The sequence below is a fragment of the Drosophila biarmipes genome, chromosome 2L (assembly GCF_025231255.1).
Source record: "Drosophila biarmipes strain raj3 chromosome 2L, RU_DBia_V1.1, whole genome shotgun sequence".
Classification (NCBI taxonomy): domain Eukaryota; kingdom Metazoa; phylum Arthropoda; class Insecta; order Diptera; family Drosophilidae; genus Drosophila; species Drosophila biarmipes.
Genome location: NC_066612.1, coordinates 11,358,099 through 11,372,667, shown reverse-complemented (window position 1 = coordinate 11,372,667; position 14,569 = coordinate 11,358,099). Strand labels below are relative to the sequence as shown.

The following is a 14,569-nucleotide window of genomic DNA, read 5'->3' as shown; positions in this document are numbered from 1 at the left end:
CACGTCCTACCGACAAGTTGGCTTATGGACAAATGTGTAATGGACATTCAATGTGGCATTTATTCGAATACGGTTTAAATTAATGGTGCAGAAACTGTTGAAACAATGAATAAAAGCCAGCTAGAATGGTAAGAATAGTGGCAAATCGGCATGACAAACGATTTAACAGAAATAATATCACTTTAAACAACGTTATTACGTTTTGGTAGTTTTTTTTTAATATTTCGCCTTACCAAATCTTTGCTTTAGTTTAAAATAAAATTACTAAAAGAACATACATAAAACCCGCATTTTCTAACTACCCACCTTATATTCTAGGTCTGAAAATTTGTTACCTAACCTTAACTTTTTTTTTTTTGATTTCGTTCTCAGAAATAAAGTTATCAAAAGAATGGATGAAGGTATATTGTTATGCTACATTCAAGATAAAGAAATTCACAAGTCGACGTTATAAGAAAACGAAGTAAAAGCCTTATCAGTAAAAATTCGTAGCTACATTTTTGAATATTTCTTTTCCTTTTGTTTATTTAAAATCCGCCCGCAGCTGCATCCGATCGGTTGGATAACATTAAGTAGCGAAAAGTGGCATGAATTCCTGACCTGATGCCTCACATACACAAGGCGAGAAGAAGGCAAAAAATAAGCAAAAAACATCAACAAAACTGCTAATTTCAGTGAATGGCGAAAAGAGATCAAGCCATGACGTAATTTGGCATGTACAAAACTTTTTAATTCTTCATTTTTGGCGCGGTTAATAAGAACAACAATGGGGCAAACAAAGACAGCAAAAAAGGGGGAGAAATCGAGGGGAAAAAAGAGCCCGCCCACGCCTCCAACGCAAATGTATCCGACATATAATGTCGGCTAATAAGAGAGGTGGAAAATCCAAAAAAAATACGAAAAGAGAGGGTCTGGCGGATGAGCCACCGAGCCGACAAACCTCAAGTGGTGCCACACCTAACCCCCTAAAACACCCACCACTCCCCGCCGCCCTGGGCAAACAAACAGATTCAGCTAGACAGAAAAAAAAATGAGTGCCAGAACCACAACAACAAGCCGGGGGGCCCCAAATGGCGATAAAAAGCAGTAGTAGGCATATAAAAAAAGCACTCTACTAGTTCAGAAAAATAAATGCTGGTTGTTGAGGCATGTGGATGAGGGGGAGGGCAGGAGATCCCTGTCTGAGCAGATGTCTAATGGCACAATAATGCTGATGGAAATGCGACAGTCTATATGGATGTTTAATACCCAAACGCAGCAAAAAGTTTGCGCACCAGAGATACAAGGATAGATACCAGCTTTTAGGAAGATTTTTTATAGAATTAAGCGACTACATTTGTAAGCTTTAAGAGGACACTGAATATGTGATAAAAATAACTAACCTACTGTATCTTTAATTAATATAGTAAAAATATAATATGAGTACTCTCAGATATACTTTTTTTTACCATGCTTTACCTGGATACTTAAGAATTCGCGGCTTACAAAAATATTGAACCATATTTTTTCAATGTTTTTCGTATTCCAAAAATTATTCAGCATTTTTAATTTAAGAACGCTTATATTTAGTAATGATATTATGATATAGTAAAGTATAGAGATAGAATGTGGGTAAACGGCAGTTTGTACCACGCTTAACCATGACTACTGAAGTATTCGCGTTTTTCTGTAATATTGAAATATTTGTTAAGTATTTTGAAAAAGGGTTCCATAATAAATTCAAAATTTTTTAATTAAATTTTATAAAATGTCAATATTTTGTTTGAGATTTTATTATTTTTCCCCCCACTGTTCGGCAAACGGGTTAGTCCATAATCAGAACCTTTTTCCACTTCCATCCGCGAAAAGAGCGCCGCACGTCGCGTCGTTCCATCAAAACCGAATGAGACACGTGTTGCTTCTATGCTTTGGGGCTTGATTATGGGCCTCCAGGCATTCCAAAGCACACACCCCCTTTTCGGGAGCCATCCACCCGCAATGACAATGAATATGAAATGGCAGAAGAAGAGGGTTTAACCCGCGTGCTACTCGCTACTAATTTATTTGCCATGCACGCATCGCTGATTGAGCTGCTGCCGCTGCTGCTGTTTGGCATTACGAATACAATGTATAAAAGCATTATAATGTATATGGATACCCAGATATCTATATGCCAATCGAGGGGCCAGCTGCTGTTGTCAAATCGCCCTCATTGGGGTGCCTTTTTCTTCTTGGCCTGTTGCTCTTTTTCTGTATCTGTATCTGTTTCAGTTTCGATTTGAATTTCCATTTCCATTCTGAACCAAATGTTTATTGTCTTTCTATTTGCTGCAGCAGAACGAGAATATCAAACATAAGTAGCGTTTGCATGTGCTTTTATTGGGTTAACTTGGCACACATATTGCAATGGACACTTCAATGTCGCCTGGGCATTGAGATTCCCAATGTTGCCATTGTTCGACATGGTTAATGCAGATGAAATGCATGTTTTGGCACTTGCAAATAAACATTAACATTTGTTTTGGATGAAACGCAGGCAGCTGGGGCAAAATGTCCCACATGGCGTATGAGTGATTTTGAAGCATTCCCTCCATAGAAATCATGACTAAATAAACAAGTTGCTGATACATTTGGGGATATACGTTTTAAATTCGTAGAAAAAGTACTTGCGATTTTGAATTTTATTGTCTTTTTAGTGTGATACATTGTTTTTCGATTCTAGACTTTCAATCTCTAGACTTTCAATTTGTAGTACTATTTTTTGAGTAAAATTTAAGATTGTAAAATTTTATTGCATGATTTTTGCATGCTAGCGTTTATCAAGTTGAAATTGTTTTTAAAATTTAATATAACAATTCTAGCCGCAAAAGCTATTTCAACTTTCTGGAACTTTCTGAATAACCAATACGAAGTGTCTTATCTTAAGCGGCTTACATGAATAATGAAATGAAGCTGCAAGCGTGGAACTCAATTGCCATGGTGCTATCATGTCGCACTCAGCACGACCTTCATCCGCATCCACTTCCTCCCCTGACATTCATTAGAGGAGCTTCGTAGCATCATAGCGTCATTGCCAAGTCCGCCAGCCACTTGAACTTTGTCTGGGCGTCGGCATCTTGCAATAATATTTGCAATTCTATTTTCCCAAGTGCAGTGGCACTCGAAAAAACGGAAAAGTCGGAAAAGCGTTGACAAAGCCAACTAATCTCTGTCCAGTTAGTCGGTTCTTCTGCCTCCCCTGCCGCGTGTCTGTGGGCCATTAATTTACCATTAATTACTAATGTCCAGCGAGTGTGCTGAGCTTTTCCTTTTTATTTCCACCCACTTTCAACTTGCTCCATTTTTAGTGTCCACTTTTCTTCTGAGGTTTAGTTCTTTTTTAGAACCCCGTAATCTTAGAATTATTGCGGTGGCTTAGAGACCTCTCCCTGTTTTTCTTTTCTCTATTTTATTCGTACTTTCTGCTGCAATTGTCACCATAAATACGTAGATGTCACTCGGGTGCATGTCACACGATTTTTGATTCCGGTTCTACTTTCGGGATGATGACGTCACTTTGTTTGAAGACTGTCAATGTCACAATTGTTAACCCCTTGTTGCCACCCGGGCACCGAAGCTTGCAAGAGAAAAATGGATATCCGAGAATCAAAGCATAATTACTTAAAAACACGCGAAACTCGTACTGAAAACAGGGAGTAGCGAAAATAATGAACAAATTTCATTTCACATTCTTGGTGTGCGTTTGACAAGTAAGCTCGCCCATAAAAGCGCCAGAAGTGGAAAACTTCACATGCCATTTTGCTACAATAAGTTCAAAAAATGGGGAAGAAGTCAGCAGAATGTTTATAACTTGCTGAAAGGTTCACGTGTAGTCGTTAGTTTCTTGCAAAACTAAAAGTTCACCGTAAAAGTTACACATTTCCAATAGTTTGGTTTTCAAAAATGTATCAAACGAAAAGTGTATTTGTTGAAAGTTTGGTTTAGGAAAAACTATTTATTAACTAAATGAAAGCATCAGTCGTGGAGTTATAACTTGGGTTTTATCTGGGCAACAGCAGCCGGCACTTTCAGGGGTCATGATATATTTCTCGAAGAATGACAAACCCAATTAAATATTTTTCATCGGGCCCGCATTATTCAACAAGGGTTAATTGAATCACACAATTTGTGGCTTCTGAGCGATAATTCCATTCGGAATCATTAATTTCATATGCACCGGGAGCAGTTTCGGCGATAACTGCAGAAGATTTGGGTCACTTGCAGCGTTTTCCACGATGTTTAATGCAGGGCGTGAGTGGGGGCAGTGCTTACAATTACGTATACGTAAATTTCACAAGGGAAATTAATTTCAAAGTGGTTGCGACCCCACACAGACAGACACACACTCGCATGTTCATATGGCCAAGGGCAGAAAGAGTGAGCTAATGGGCCAACAAGCTGTGGCCAACGCCTTCGGTTCACTCAAAGTGACAGGAGATGGGATGGCCGAGAGCGGGGACGGGACACAGGAGCAGGGGCAGCAGGAGGAGGAGGAGGAGCAGGGCAATGGGGGAGGCGCAACCAAAATGCATATTCGTCTCTGGTCTTGGCCTACATTTATCTTGGCGAACGAGCCCCAAAACCACACTGACAGTGGAAAAATGTGTAGTGTGTCTAAAAATAGAAGTATCTAAATTTAATGTAAGACTTGGTGCCCTCATAAAGAGAGTGGACAAAGAATTTATTTATAAACCGTATCCCCAAAATAATTAATCAGTAAAATGGCACTTCATTAAAAATATTAATACAAATTGTTAATATGTTGTTTGCCTCTTAAAAGGCAAAAAAAATGTCTTTTATAATTAAGTTTTAAAGAAAATTTCCAATATTTTAGATATTTAAAATCAAGCTTTTTTAAACCCTTTAGTGAAAGAATTTTTTTGAATTTACGTAGATATTTTTGTTCATTTAATGTTTAAATAAAAGATACAAAATACCAACAGTTTACAAGGTAATTAAGTGCAGACTATTATTCTTGATTTGTGGGGTATGCATAGGAACTACAATAAGATCATTTAAGATTTTAGATTTTGAACAACCCACACAAATTTCACCGGACAATTAAAGACTTTAGCCCATGGTGAACTGCCCCAGCTGTGCACGAGAGCATCGACTACAAAGTGGCAGGGGGCAAGTGGGCGATGCGGCCTGTGGAGACTCCATAGTGTGCAAATATCATAAAATGTGCAGCGCGCTTCTCTGTTTGACCTGTCGGAGCATATTACACATCCGCCATGTGTGCCGTGTGTGTCTAAAACGAGGGGAGGAGCAACAAGGCACAGCTCCTGGCTTGTTTTCCATTAACAAACAATTTGGCTGATGCATTCGGTCGAAAATAACAGCAGCAGTTAGTTACCCGCTCCGTTTCATGGTTTATTTCAACTTGTTTTTTTACTCCTTTTGGCCCCTTTTAATCTATTTGAAAGGTTAAAAAAGAGCGCGCTGAGCACGTACACTCGCCGACATGTGTGCAATTACTCCGCCCAGAAAATTGTCGCGTCCTGCTAACGCGACATTAATAGTGACAAATGTAGCGAAATGGTAATGGACTGGTCACGACTTTATCCTTCGGCACATCCTTTCCACTTTCCATTTCATTTGGTCTGTCGTAAAAAGCACTTTTTTGTCGTTTTATGACAGTTGCCTCTGCCTTTCGCTTGCTAATTTCATTACCAACTGACTCGCGGTTCGAAAAAGGAAGAACACGGGAGGATTCCTTTGGCCGAAAGCCACCATTAAGGCCCCCCAATTCATCATCATACATCAACGGAATAGTTTGTCCAACCTTCATGCCATTCTCAAATCCCCCAGAGAAGACACGCAACAGTTTTTTCCAGACACTTTTCTTTGCAAACCGGGGTTGGGACCGGTGGGCCAGGCTGTCAAATGAGTGTCGTCCTGACAGGCGGTCCTTAGGATTATGACCTGACATTAACATGCTTCTAAATAGTTGACTCAACTCGACTTCAGGGATAAAGTTGAGTCAACAGGTTATGACCCCGAAACAGGGAGCATTCATATTTAAGTATAGGTGGCGCTTGTCAAATTACTTGGAAAGTTATGTAACTTTGTTTTAGACTTTTAGGTCGGGTTATTTATAATTGCATAGCTTATTTACCCTATAATGGTTTAAAGTTTAACTAAGTTTAAGCTTTAAAGTTCAACTCCTTCCCTCAACATAACTTCTTCTTAGTCAGACAAGACCATATTTAGTTGATAAGGGTTTTATTATACCCGTGACTCGAAGAGTAAAAGGGTATACTAGACGCGTGAAAATTATATAACTGGCAACAGGGTTTAATATTTTGGGAAAGTCAAAATGGTATTTTGTTGTTAACAAAAATGGTTAAAATCGGATCTTACATTAAAAAGATATAACTAAATAAAGTGTGGAGTCTCGGAAGCAGCAGATTGGTGCAGGCATATCCCTGTCACCCTCGCACTCCCTTTAGCTGAGTAAAAGATATTTAGAAGTCGAGGATGTCGAGTCGTCAATTTGACATTTTGACTGTCCATTTAGGTGATCAACACTTCATTGTCCTTATGGACCCTCCAATGTTTAAAACTACTTGGGATCTTTGCTTATCTGAGAACTCCTGAATGCATAGAAATGTTCTTTATAAATAAATTCCTGACTGGCAGTGAAGCGTAGCCATAGCCAGCCAAACGCGTCATTGCACACTTTCTAAAGAGGCATTCAAGATGGGACATTAAGACAAAATTATAAGCTAAGAATAATTGAGAACAAAACTCAATGAAAAAATTAAAACCAGACTCAATCGCATTCCCACAACCTTCAACACAGTGCGAAAATGCGAAACAAAAACATTCACGCATGAGAAGTCAACCAGCTAGGAATCATCTACATATACTCGATACCCAGAACTATCCGACTATATCTATATAGTAGATATGTGTGCGAATACAAGCGAATATTTTTATTCTATTTTCTGATTGCAGGCCCCACACCCACAACGCGACGATAAGCAGAAATTAATTTTGTTTCTGATGGAAAGAAAACGGACGCCGATAAAACTAAAATTTAATTAAGGCACTTAGAATAAATGACAGAAGAAGGAAATTCAAGAATAAATAACATTTTAAAATATGCTGTTGGTATGTGCTTAAAAGCGCTAAAAATGCTACATAGAAAACAAGTTCTGTGGCCGAGAGACCGGCAGATGACTAAATTCCAAACCAGACTCAGACAGTATGGGACTTTTGTTGTATTGTTCCTAGATAGAAGCTTGAATGTATCTACGTGTACGACTTGTGTTTTGGGGCTATATATGTACCACCAGTGTTCCGTGCGCGATGACGCAACAACGCATAAAATGTTAAGGAATTCGTGGGCTTTATATTATTTTTTCTCACTCGCCTCTGGCGGCGGCATTTTGTTAAAGTATTTCAGTTGGAAAAAGGCCACCACAAGGCAGGGGCCAAGTGCAGGTAGCAAAACGAAGAGGAAACAATAACATCTGCTGCCTATCGCCTCCTTAAAATGCATCCTTTTTACCTGTAGGCGATGGCCAAAAACCGGAAAGGTTAGGATGCCACTGGGGATAAGACAGAAAATAGACCAGGGCATGTGTTTTGTTTTGGTTCGTGCTAGAGAGTTTGGTGCACCAGAAAACATACGAGTAAAAAAATAACTTGGTGACATTTTAATTTTAAATATTTCCAACATTTTCTAAAATAAGAAAATACGGTTTATCTTTAAAATGCTTGATGTAATAGCTGAGGAAATAGCTGACTTATTCATGACTTTAGGCTAAAAACCATCAAGTTTTGTATTTTCATACCCTTTAAGAATCTAAGTTTTCAAAATCTCATATTCTATTTCCCATTTCTCTCCGCTTCACTGAAAATTGGAGACCATTTTTCAGGCATCAAATCGAACGTGAATTCATTTCACCCATATGCCCTTTCAATGTATCCCCCACGTGGATTTTTTTGCAAGAGTTATATGTAAAAATCGAATACCAAATATGTTAAAAGGGGGAGACGGGTAAATTGAATGAGAAGGACCCAGCCCGGCGAGGACAAAAGAAAAATCGCAGTGGCATCGTCGAGCGACAAACAAAACAAGTTGAAAAATAACTGCAGCTGTTGCAGTTTTATAAATGTGGTTCCCCTAAACCTACTCCCTCAGCCACCCGTCCAAAAAAAGATACCTATCCTATCTGCACACACATAGTAGATGGTACATGGTATGTGGTATAGCATATAGAAGGGGTTAGAGCTGTGGATGGGTCTGTTGTCGCTCGGTTGGTTGGCTCTCCACAATAAAAGTGAAATTTTCTCGTGCCAAATTTTGTTGACGGCGGGTGGGTCTTCGCTGGTAAGGACTGTTAGGCACTGACAACTTTTCCGAGGTTGCACAAGGCAACATAAACTAATTGCAACAACATTTCCGGCCGTCGTGCAGCCAAGAAGTAATCAAAAAAGCTACTTTGATAAATGAAATGAGAACTAATGATAGCAAACAAGAGACTTTCTATCCCTTTTTTGGCAATTAATCACTGTGGCTTGGCATCCAAGTGGAATGGCTTAATTTGTGTACATCTTAGAGATGCCGTCATTAAAATTTTAGTGGCATCAACAACCTTTCGGCAACCAACTCAAAGGCAAATAGCCGCAAATCAAAACAAATCTTTGTTTAAGGTAGTATTAAACTGGCAAATGATAAACACAATTTCCATTTCATTTCATTGATCTGATCAGAAATCAAATATATAAAGGCAAGCAATGAAAATGAATCAATAGAATAAATAAGTAGGCAATTTTTAAAAATATGCATGAAGTCATAAGTAGCATCTGGGAATTAGTGTTTCATTGAGAAGGCAAATATAATAGATTCCCGAGCCGCGATAATGCCACAGGTCTAGACGGGCGGTACTCGCGGGTCCCACGAATGAAATGCGTCATTTATTGATTGCAAATAAATATATGGCAAAGCAACAAGCGACCCCGAAGCCGAAAGCTAAAGCCAAATCGGATGCAATGCCTCATTCGAAAATGAGTCAACGAGAGGAACATTTTGAAATGCTCGGGTTAAAATGTTATCTACAACTTTTGTTTGTCAAATATAGAATCGTGTCAGGGAACTAAGTTCATCTTTTTTGTTTCGTTTATTTGCCAACAAACTCGAAATTTATTTCATTTAAATGACTGGGTAATTGTTCGATTCCGATCGTAATTTTCAACCGTATCACCTGACTACCGGTATAAAATTCAAGTGTGTAAATAATAAACAAATGCCAAGAGCTGCATTCCCCCCAAACAACAAACAGCCGGTCGTGGGCCCTCTGCCATATGCTCAAGACCCAAGACAGATAAGGCTGAAACCCAGTTTTACCCCTATACAAACGCAACTACCTATGAGGGCAAACACTACCCGTTAAAATTATAGTTTTCTCTATAAAATTGGATATTATTTAAATTTGCATTTGTGTAATAAACAAAAAATACTAAGTTAAAAGAAATTACTATTTCTAAGCAATTAAGACCGATGATATATACTTTTTTTAATTTTATAGCTTCAATTTTAATGAAAGAATTTCATTTTAACAATTATGATTCCAACATTACTATTAACTTATATATTATAATATTTATTTATAAGATTAAAATAATTATTTTGTGCAAAATTATATTAAAGTTCTGAACTCTAGTACCTATAATAGGACAACTTTTTTATAATATTTATTTATTGGCATGAGAGTTCTTCCAGCTATATAATTTCAAATAGGTTTCATGAAAGAACTTTTCATTGTTATATTTTTTCATACTTTGCATTTTTGACCGCTTATCCGTGGCCATGAATATTACGGCTTCGGAAGCAATGGGTCAACTTCTGGCGGCGTTATCGGCGCAGAGGAGAGGAAGTACTTCGCAAATAAAAGGGGTTCTCAGCACAAAAGCTTATCGGCACGCAGAAAAGTAAATAAATGAAAGTTATTTACGCTGATTTGACGCTTTTTCAGCCTGCGCTAATTCTAAACTAATTGACACAGATAGAGGCGTGCAAATGGATCTAAAAAACTTGCAGTACGTTAATGAAATTAAAAATAGATCAACAGCTGAAAATACACGGGGTGTGCCAGAGACGGGGACGGGGTGGGGGCCAGAAAAGTCAAACAAAGGCAAACAGGGGAAAACATCAGAAACACAAAGAACTAGAACATGGGAAATCAGAATGGAAAGTCAAATGTGTGGCCCGACTTGTTTGCTAGCTCTTCACACTTTTTATTTGTGAATCTCGAACATGTTAACCGACTAATAAGCTACAACCTTCAGGTTTTAGCGCTCTTTTTATCGAGTTGCTAGGCAGTTTCTGGCGAGCAAAACAAAAAATGTGTTTAGGTTCCACCGTGTGTCTTACCACATTTGCATAAGCTCTGCGAAGGGGACCACAACAAAAACAAAACCGAACGATTTTTACCGATTTATCCACGGAACGCACTCTGAACCATCCACTTTCTCTCTTTCTGCGACCTTTTCAGATCTTTTTCGATCACTTTTGCCCACTTTTCACCGCTTTTTCTGGCGGTGCACTTATTTGGTAAGCACTTTAGCTCATTTGTTATTGTTTCGGTTCGGCTTCGATTTTTACAGGCGACGCGTTCTGTTGCGCGAATCCGGTTTTTGCGCCGATTTGGGCTGCAAAACTATATAGCGCGGTATCCGTATATCCGTGTGCTTGGCAAGAACCCGAAATGTCGTTTAGTGTAACATTTTCCCCGGCGATTTGTGCACTTTTTGTTACTTTTAGCGGAGCACCGAGAAGACGTACAGCGCGGCTGAAAACATTTCGAACTGAGTGGGTGTTTGAGCGCGACAGCCGCCTTAAATACCCGCTCTCTCACTGCGTTTATGGCGAGCTAATGCCATGAAAAGCGTTCGTTCCAGGTATTTCTCTTGTTTTTCCTATTTTATAATAACTTTACCACAAAAAATTAATGTCATGTTATTTATTATTTTATTTTTGTTGTATTCCCTAATGAGTTTTTGGTATGGGGCACATTTCTAAATTATTAAAAACATGTTGAATACAGGAATTCACTCATGTCGCAAGGCATAAACCTCTCTCTTTTGAGTGCAAACTCGAGAGGGCCAAAGAGAAACATTGCACAGTGGGCAGAAATTACGCCAGCACACTCAGAACTTTTTGTGTTTTAATCTAAAAAAATAAGTTTTCTGGCCTTTCTAGCTTTTGCATGGAGTTCATGATTATATAAATGGTTTACAATTTATTATGCATAAGATAACACTTCACAAATTAAATCTATAAATTTGTCTCGAAGTTTAGTACAATAAATAGCGCCGGTTTCGTTGGGTTGCCAGACTGCGCATATAGAGTTGAAGTATCCAACTCCTGGTTATTTATCGATATCACCAAACTTCTATCGATCGTTCTGAATGTAGATGCTGTGCAAGTTTTGGCGCGAATGCACCGAGATAACAAATCCGTTGACCAGGAGGACGGAGATGACCCCTGTCCAACGCCCTGTTCACACCCTGCCCAGGCCAGTTCTTTCCAATTGACATGTTCTTGGGCGAGGGACCCAATTGCAAAGCAATACCCATTTGTCATACATTTTTAAATACATTGCAGAACGTCTGTAACTATTCCGCTGAACTAAACTAAACTATAAACTATTTCGAAATAGCTGACTTAATATTACAAATTAATTCGTTATGAAAATATAAACCTAAGCCCAAAATGTAAACGTAGTATGTCGATAAATCGGAATTGAATTTTCCCGCTGCATGGAATGCATCCCTGCGATACTATTCCGATATATTTGTCATATGCTCATTGTCCGTCGTTGTTTTTGCAATATTTTCCAAAAATACACTTCCGCTAGATAGAAATCCTAGAAAAAAATGTCTGAGTTACAGGTAAGCTGGACAATCTACTTAAAAATTGCATTAGCTTCTTAAGGAGCAAACCTCCATTTGGTAAATCCACAGGAATTCAACCAGGCGGCCGAGGATGTGAAGAATCTGAACACAACGCCTTCGGACAATGACCTCTTGGAGCTCTACAGCTTGTACAAACAGGCCACAGTGGGCGATTGCAATACAGGTGGGTTCTGGGCTTTGTCCCTACCATATCCATTACTAAACCGAATCCGATCCAGATAAACCCGGCTTCCTGGACTTCAAGGGCAAGGCCAAGTGGGAGGCTTGGAACAACCGCAAGGGAATGAGCAATGCCGACGCCCAGGGTGCCTACATCGCCAAGGCCAAGGCCCTGATCGCCGCTGTGGGCCTCAAGTCCTAGATTTAATCACCAAAGGATATTGCATTTGAAATCTCAGTTGTCGTCAAACGCACAAACTTCGTATTTCCAGATTTTGCACAAAATACACCACAAACGCGTAACGTAAAGCATTTAATTTGTCATTGCGGGAATGGTTATATATTCCATATACTGTATAGGATACTGCCTACGCCTCTGTGGGCGAGGCGGCGGTGCTGCCCTGGGACTGGCGCTGGCGCTCGTACACCTCTCGCTGAAGTTCACGAAGATTAAGCTCCAGTGTCTCCACCACCTCGAAGTTCATGTCCTGACGCGCCTGTTTTATGTATCCCTTAATGATGTTGATCTGCTCGATCAGCGGATCGTCCAGGGTAGACTTGCTGGCCGCCTGCGGTGCCGACCAGTTGTTCAGGGACTGAAGATCCGACTGAAGAGCAGAGGTTAATGTAAAGGGAGTTTTGCCAGCAAGATATATGATGTATTACTTACCCCCTGGGCAAAGGAACCACTTTCGGGTCCTGCAACACCAACTCCTGATTGGTTGGCGGCCTGGTTATTTCGCTCGTAGGCCTCCATTGCCATGCGCTGCTCGGTGAGGATACGTTGTTGCGTTTCCATGCGTCGACGCTCCTGCATCTGACGAATGTGAGCCTCCTCTGGCAGTGGTGGCAGCGAGAGCATGCGCTCCTTGATGGCTTGGATGCAGCCCAACCTAATTGCCTTCTTCAAGGCCTCCTCCCGGCTACCTGGCTCACAGAATATGGCTAGGATGCGCTTGCTTCTCGTGTCCATGGCCTCGGCCACTTGTCCGATTTTGCCGCGCAATGCACCAGCATCCGCCAGCGTAAAGATGGTGTCCCCTTCGTTCAGACTATTAATTATCTTCAGATACATGTCCAGATCCGGGGTCACCTCCTTCTGCAACTGACGAATCTGTTCGTAGACCTGCACGAGGAGGGGGCGACATGTGCGACTCTCGTGCATGTCCCGTCGCGTGTCCAGCAGCCAGAGGCAGTGCTCGCACAGCCGGATGGCGTTCTCCTGTTGGTGTAGCTGCTGAAGGGGCTCACTTCTTGTGGTGGAGAGGCTGGCCAGTTGCACTAGAAAATTATAAAGGAGTTAAGAAACACTTGAAGTTAAACATTTCAGGGTAACTAACTGGCATCTTCCAGAGGCAGGAACTTGGAGCAATCGTTGCACATAATGCCTCCACACAAGCGGCAGTGGTGCTGTCTTCGGGCAAAGTGAAAGCTCTTGGCGCAGCTGGGACACAGCTTGACGGAACTACCATCCAGCCAGGCAACCGTTTGTTGTTCGTGCTGTCGTCGCTGCACTGAATCCGCTGGCAGATCTTTTAGCAAACGATGCAGGCGAATGATTAGCTTGTTCGTTTCACTAGCATATCGCTCCAGCCGGGGGTTCCGGATGGACTGGAAGTACTCGAAGTGGGAGCACTCGGCACCTGCCTGCTGCCTGGCCATGTGGTTAAAAACGTTTAGACGGGAGCGGGCATTACTGGGTCCGTTGCGATCTCCGTTGCCATTGGGATTCTTGCCAGCCGCTGCCGAGGAGGAACCTGGGGGAGAGGCAGCGGATGCTTCCTTCTCATCCTCGAATGGATTCAGGATCTTCTTCTTCGCCTTGGTAAAGATGTCTTTGAAGGTTTTCAAGGCCGCCTCTTCTTCGGCATGCTGGCGTGCAAAATGATCGGTGAGCACATCGATGGACTTGAGGTCCGCACGGCAAATGGGACATAGGAAACCCTCCAGGATTTCCCCGCTGGTCGAACTTTCGTCCTCATCGCTGTCGAAAGGATTCCCAGACATTCTGCCGATGAGTAATCGTGGACTTTTTGGTGGGTGTGCTCTTGTTGTGGTCTCCTCCCCGCAAAAACCGCTGTTTAAGGGTTATCCACTTTTACTAAAGCAAGGGCATGGCTTGATTTACGCCCCTGTAAGTCCTCAACTTCGTTTAAAAGGTTAAACTTTCTAAAATTAATTAAATTTAGATTTTTTAATAAATATTTTCACTTATAATCTAAATCTGCTTACTCTTCTTCTTGTCAAACCACCATTCGCAGGGGTAAGTAAGAAACAGGGCTGCAGCAGGTGCGGATTTGAACAACGAATATTGTCATAACGGAAAAGATTTTTTTAAAGTTTTATCATGTTTTTATTAACATAATATCCAAGTATATAGTTGTTTTATTTTTATATTTAATATGACTAAAATATTGAACTAAATGTAGAAAAACCATTTGAAATATTGGCGGGGTGTCACCAG

At 40.6% G+C, this 14,569-nt stretch overlaps 3 protein-coding genes across 10 annotated transcripts in view; 1 reads left to right on the top strand and 2 right to left on the bottom strand.

Moving 5' to 3' along the window:
• LOC108032529 (piezo-type mechanosensitive ion channel component) overlaps positions 1-10,826 on the bottom strand; it is a 28,791-nt gene extending 17,965 nt beyond the window's left edge. For 7 of the 8 annotated variants that reach the window (XM_050885652.1, XM_050885655.1, XM_050885654.1 and 4 more), the window contains exon 1: positions 10,403-10,826. The gene's annotated coding sequence lies outside the window, so the exon portion shown is untranslated. The remainder of the gene's footprint in view (positions 1-10,402) is intronic. The other variant, XM_050885653.1, reaches the window with a different exon arrangement.
• A 947-nt stretch (positions 10,827-11,773) lies between these two features.
• Positions 11,774-12,414, top strand: LOC108032762 (acyl-CoA-binding protein). Its single transcript, XM_017106758.2, has 3 exons — positions 11,774-11,922; positions 11,995-12,109; positions 12,165-12,414. The coding sequence occupies exons 1-3, from the start codon at positions 11,908-11,910 to the stop codon at positions 12,305-12,307; spliced, it is 273 nt and encodes a 90-aa protein (XP_016962247.1). The 5' UTR covers positions 11,774-11,907; the 3' UTR covers positions 12,308-12,414.
• LOC108032761 (rabenosyn-5) lies at positions 12,406-14,390 on the bottom strand. The gene is made up of 4 exons (XM_017106756.2): positions 14,338-14,390; positions 13,446-14,274; positions 12,776-13,386; positions 12,406-12,713 (listed from the first exon to the last, which is right to left on the bottom strand). The coding sequence occupies exons 2-4, from the start codon at positions 14,110-14,112 to the stop codon at positions 12,474-12,476; spliced, it is 1,518 nt and encodes a 505-aa protein (XP_016962245.1). The 5' UTR covers positions 14,113-14,274; positions 14,338-14,390; the 3' UTR covers positions 12,406-12,473.
• Between the last annotated feature and the right edge of the window lie 179 nt (positions 14,391-14,569).

What these genes read in the sequence shown, in the direction of transcription:
- LOC108032762 (XM_017106758.2), top strand. An exon ending in AGTGGGCGATTGCAATACAG is followed by an intron (nt 12,110 to 12,164) that starts GTGGGTTCTGGG and finishes AATCCGATCCAG; the next exon opens with ATAAACCCGGCTTCCTGGAC.
- LOC108032761 (XM_017106756.2), bottom strand. Translation starts at nt 14,112, where the DNA reads ATGTCTGGGAATCCTTTCGACAGCGATGAGGACGAAAGTTCGACCAGC. An exon ending in CCTGCCTCTGGAAGATGCCA is followed by an intron (nt 13,387 to 13,445) that starts GTTAGTTACCCT and finishes ATAATTTTCTAG; the next exon opens with TGCAACTGGCCAGCCTCTCC. An exon ending in GTGGTTCCTTTGCCCAGGGG is followed by an intron (nt 12,714 to 12,775) that starts GTAAGTAATACA and finishes TCTGCTCTTCAG; the next exon opens with TCGGATCTTCAGTCCCTGAA.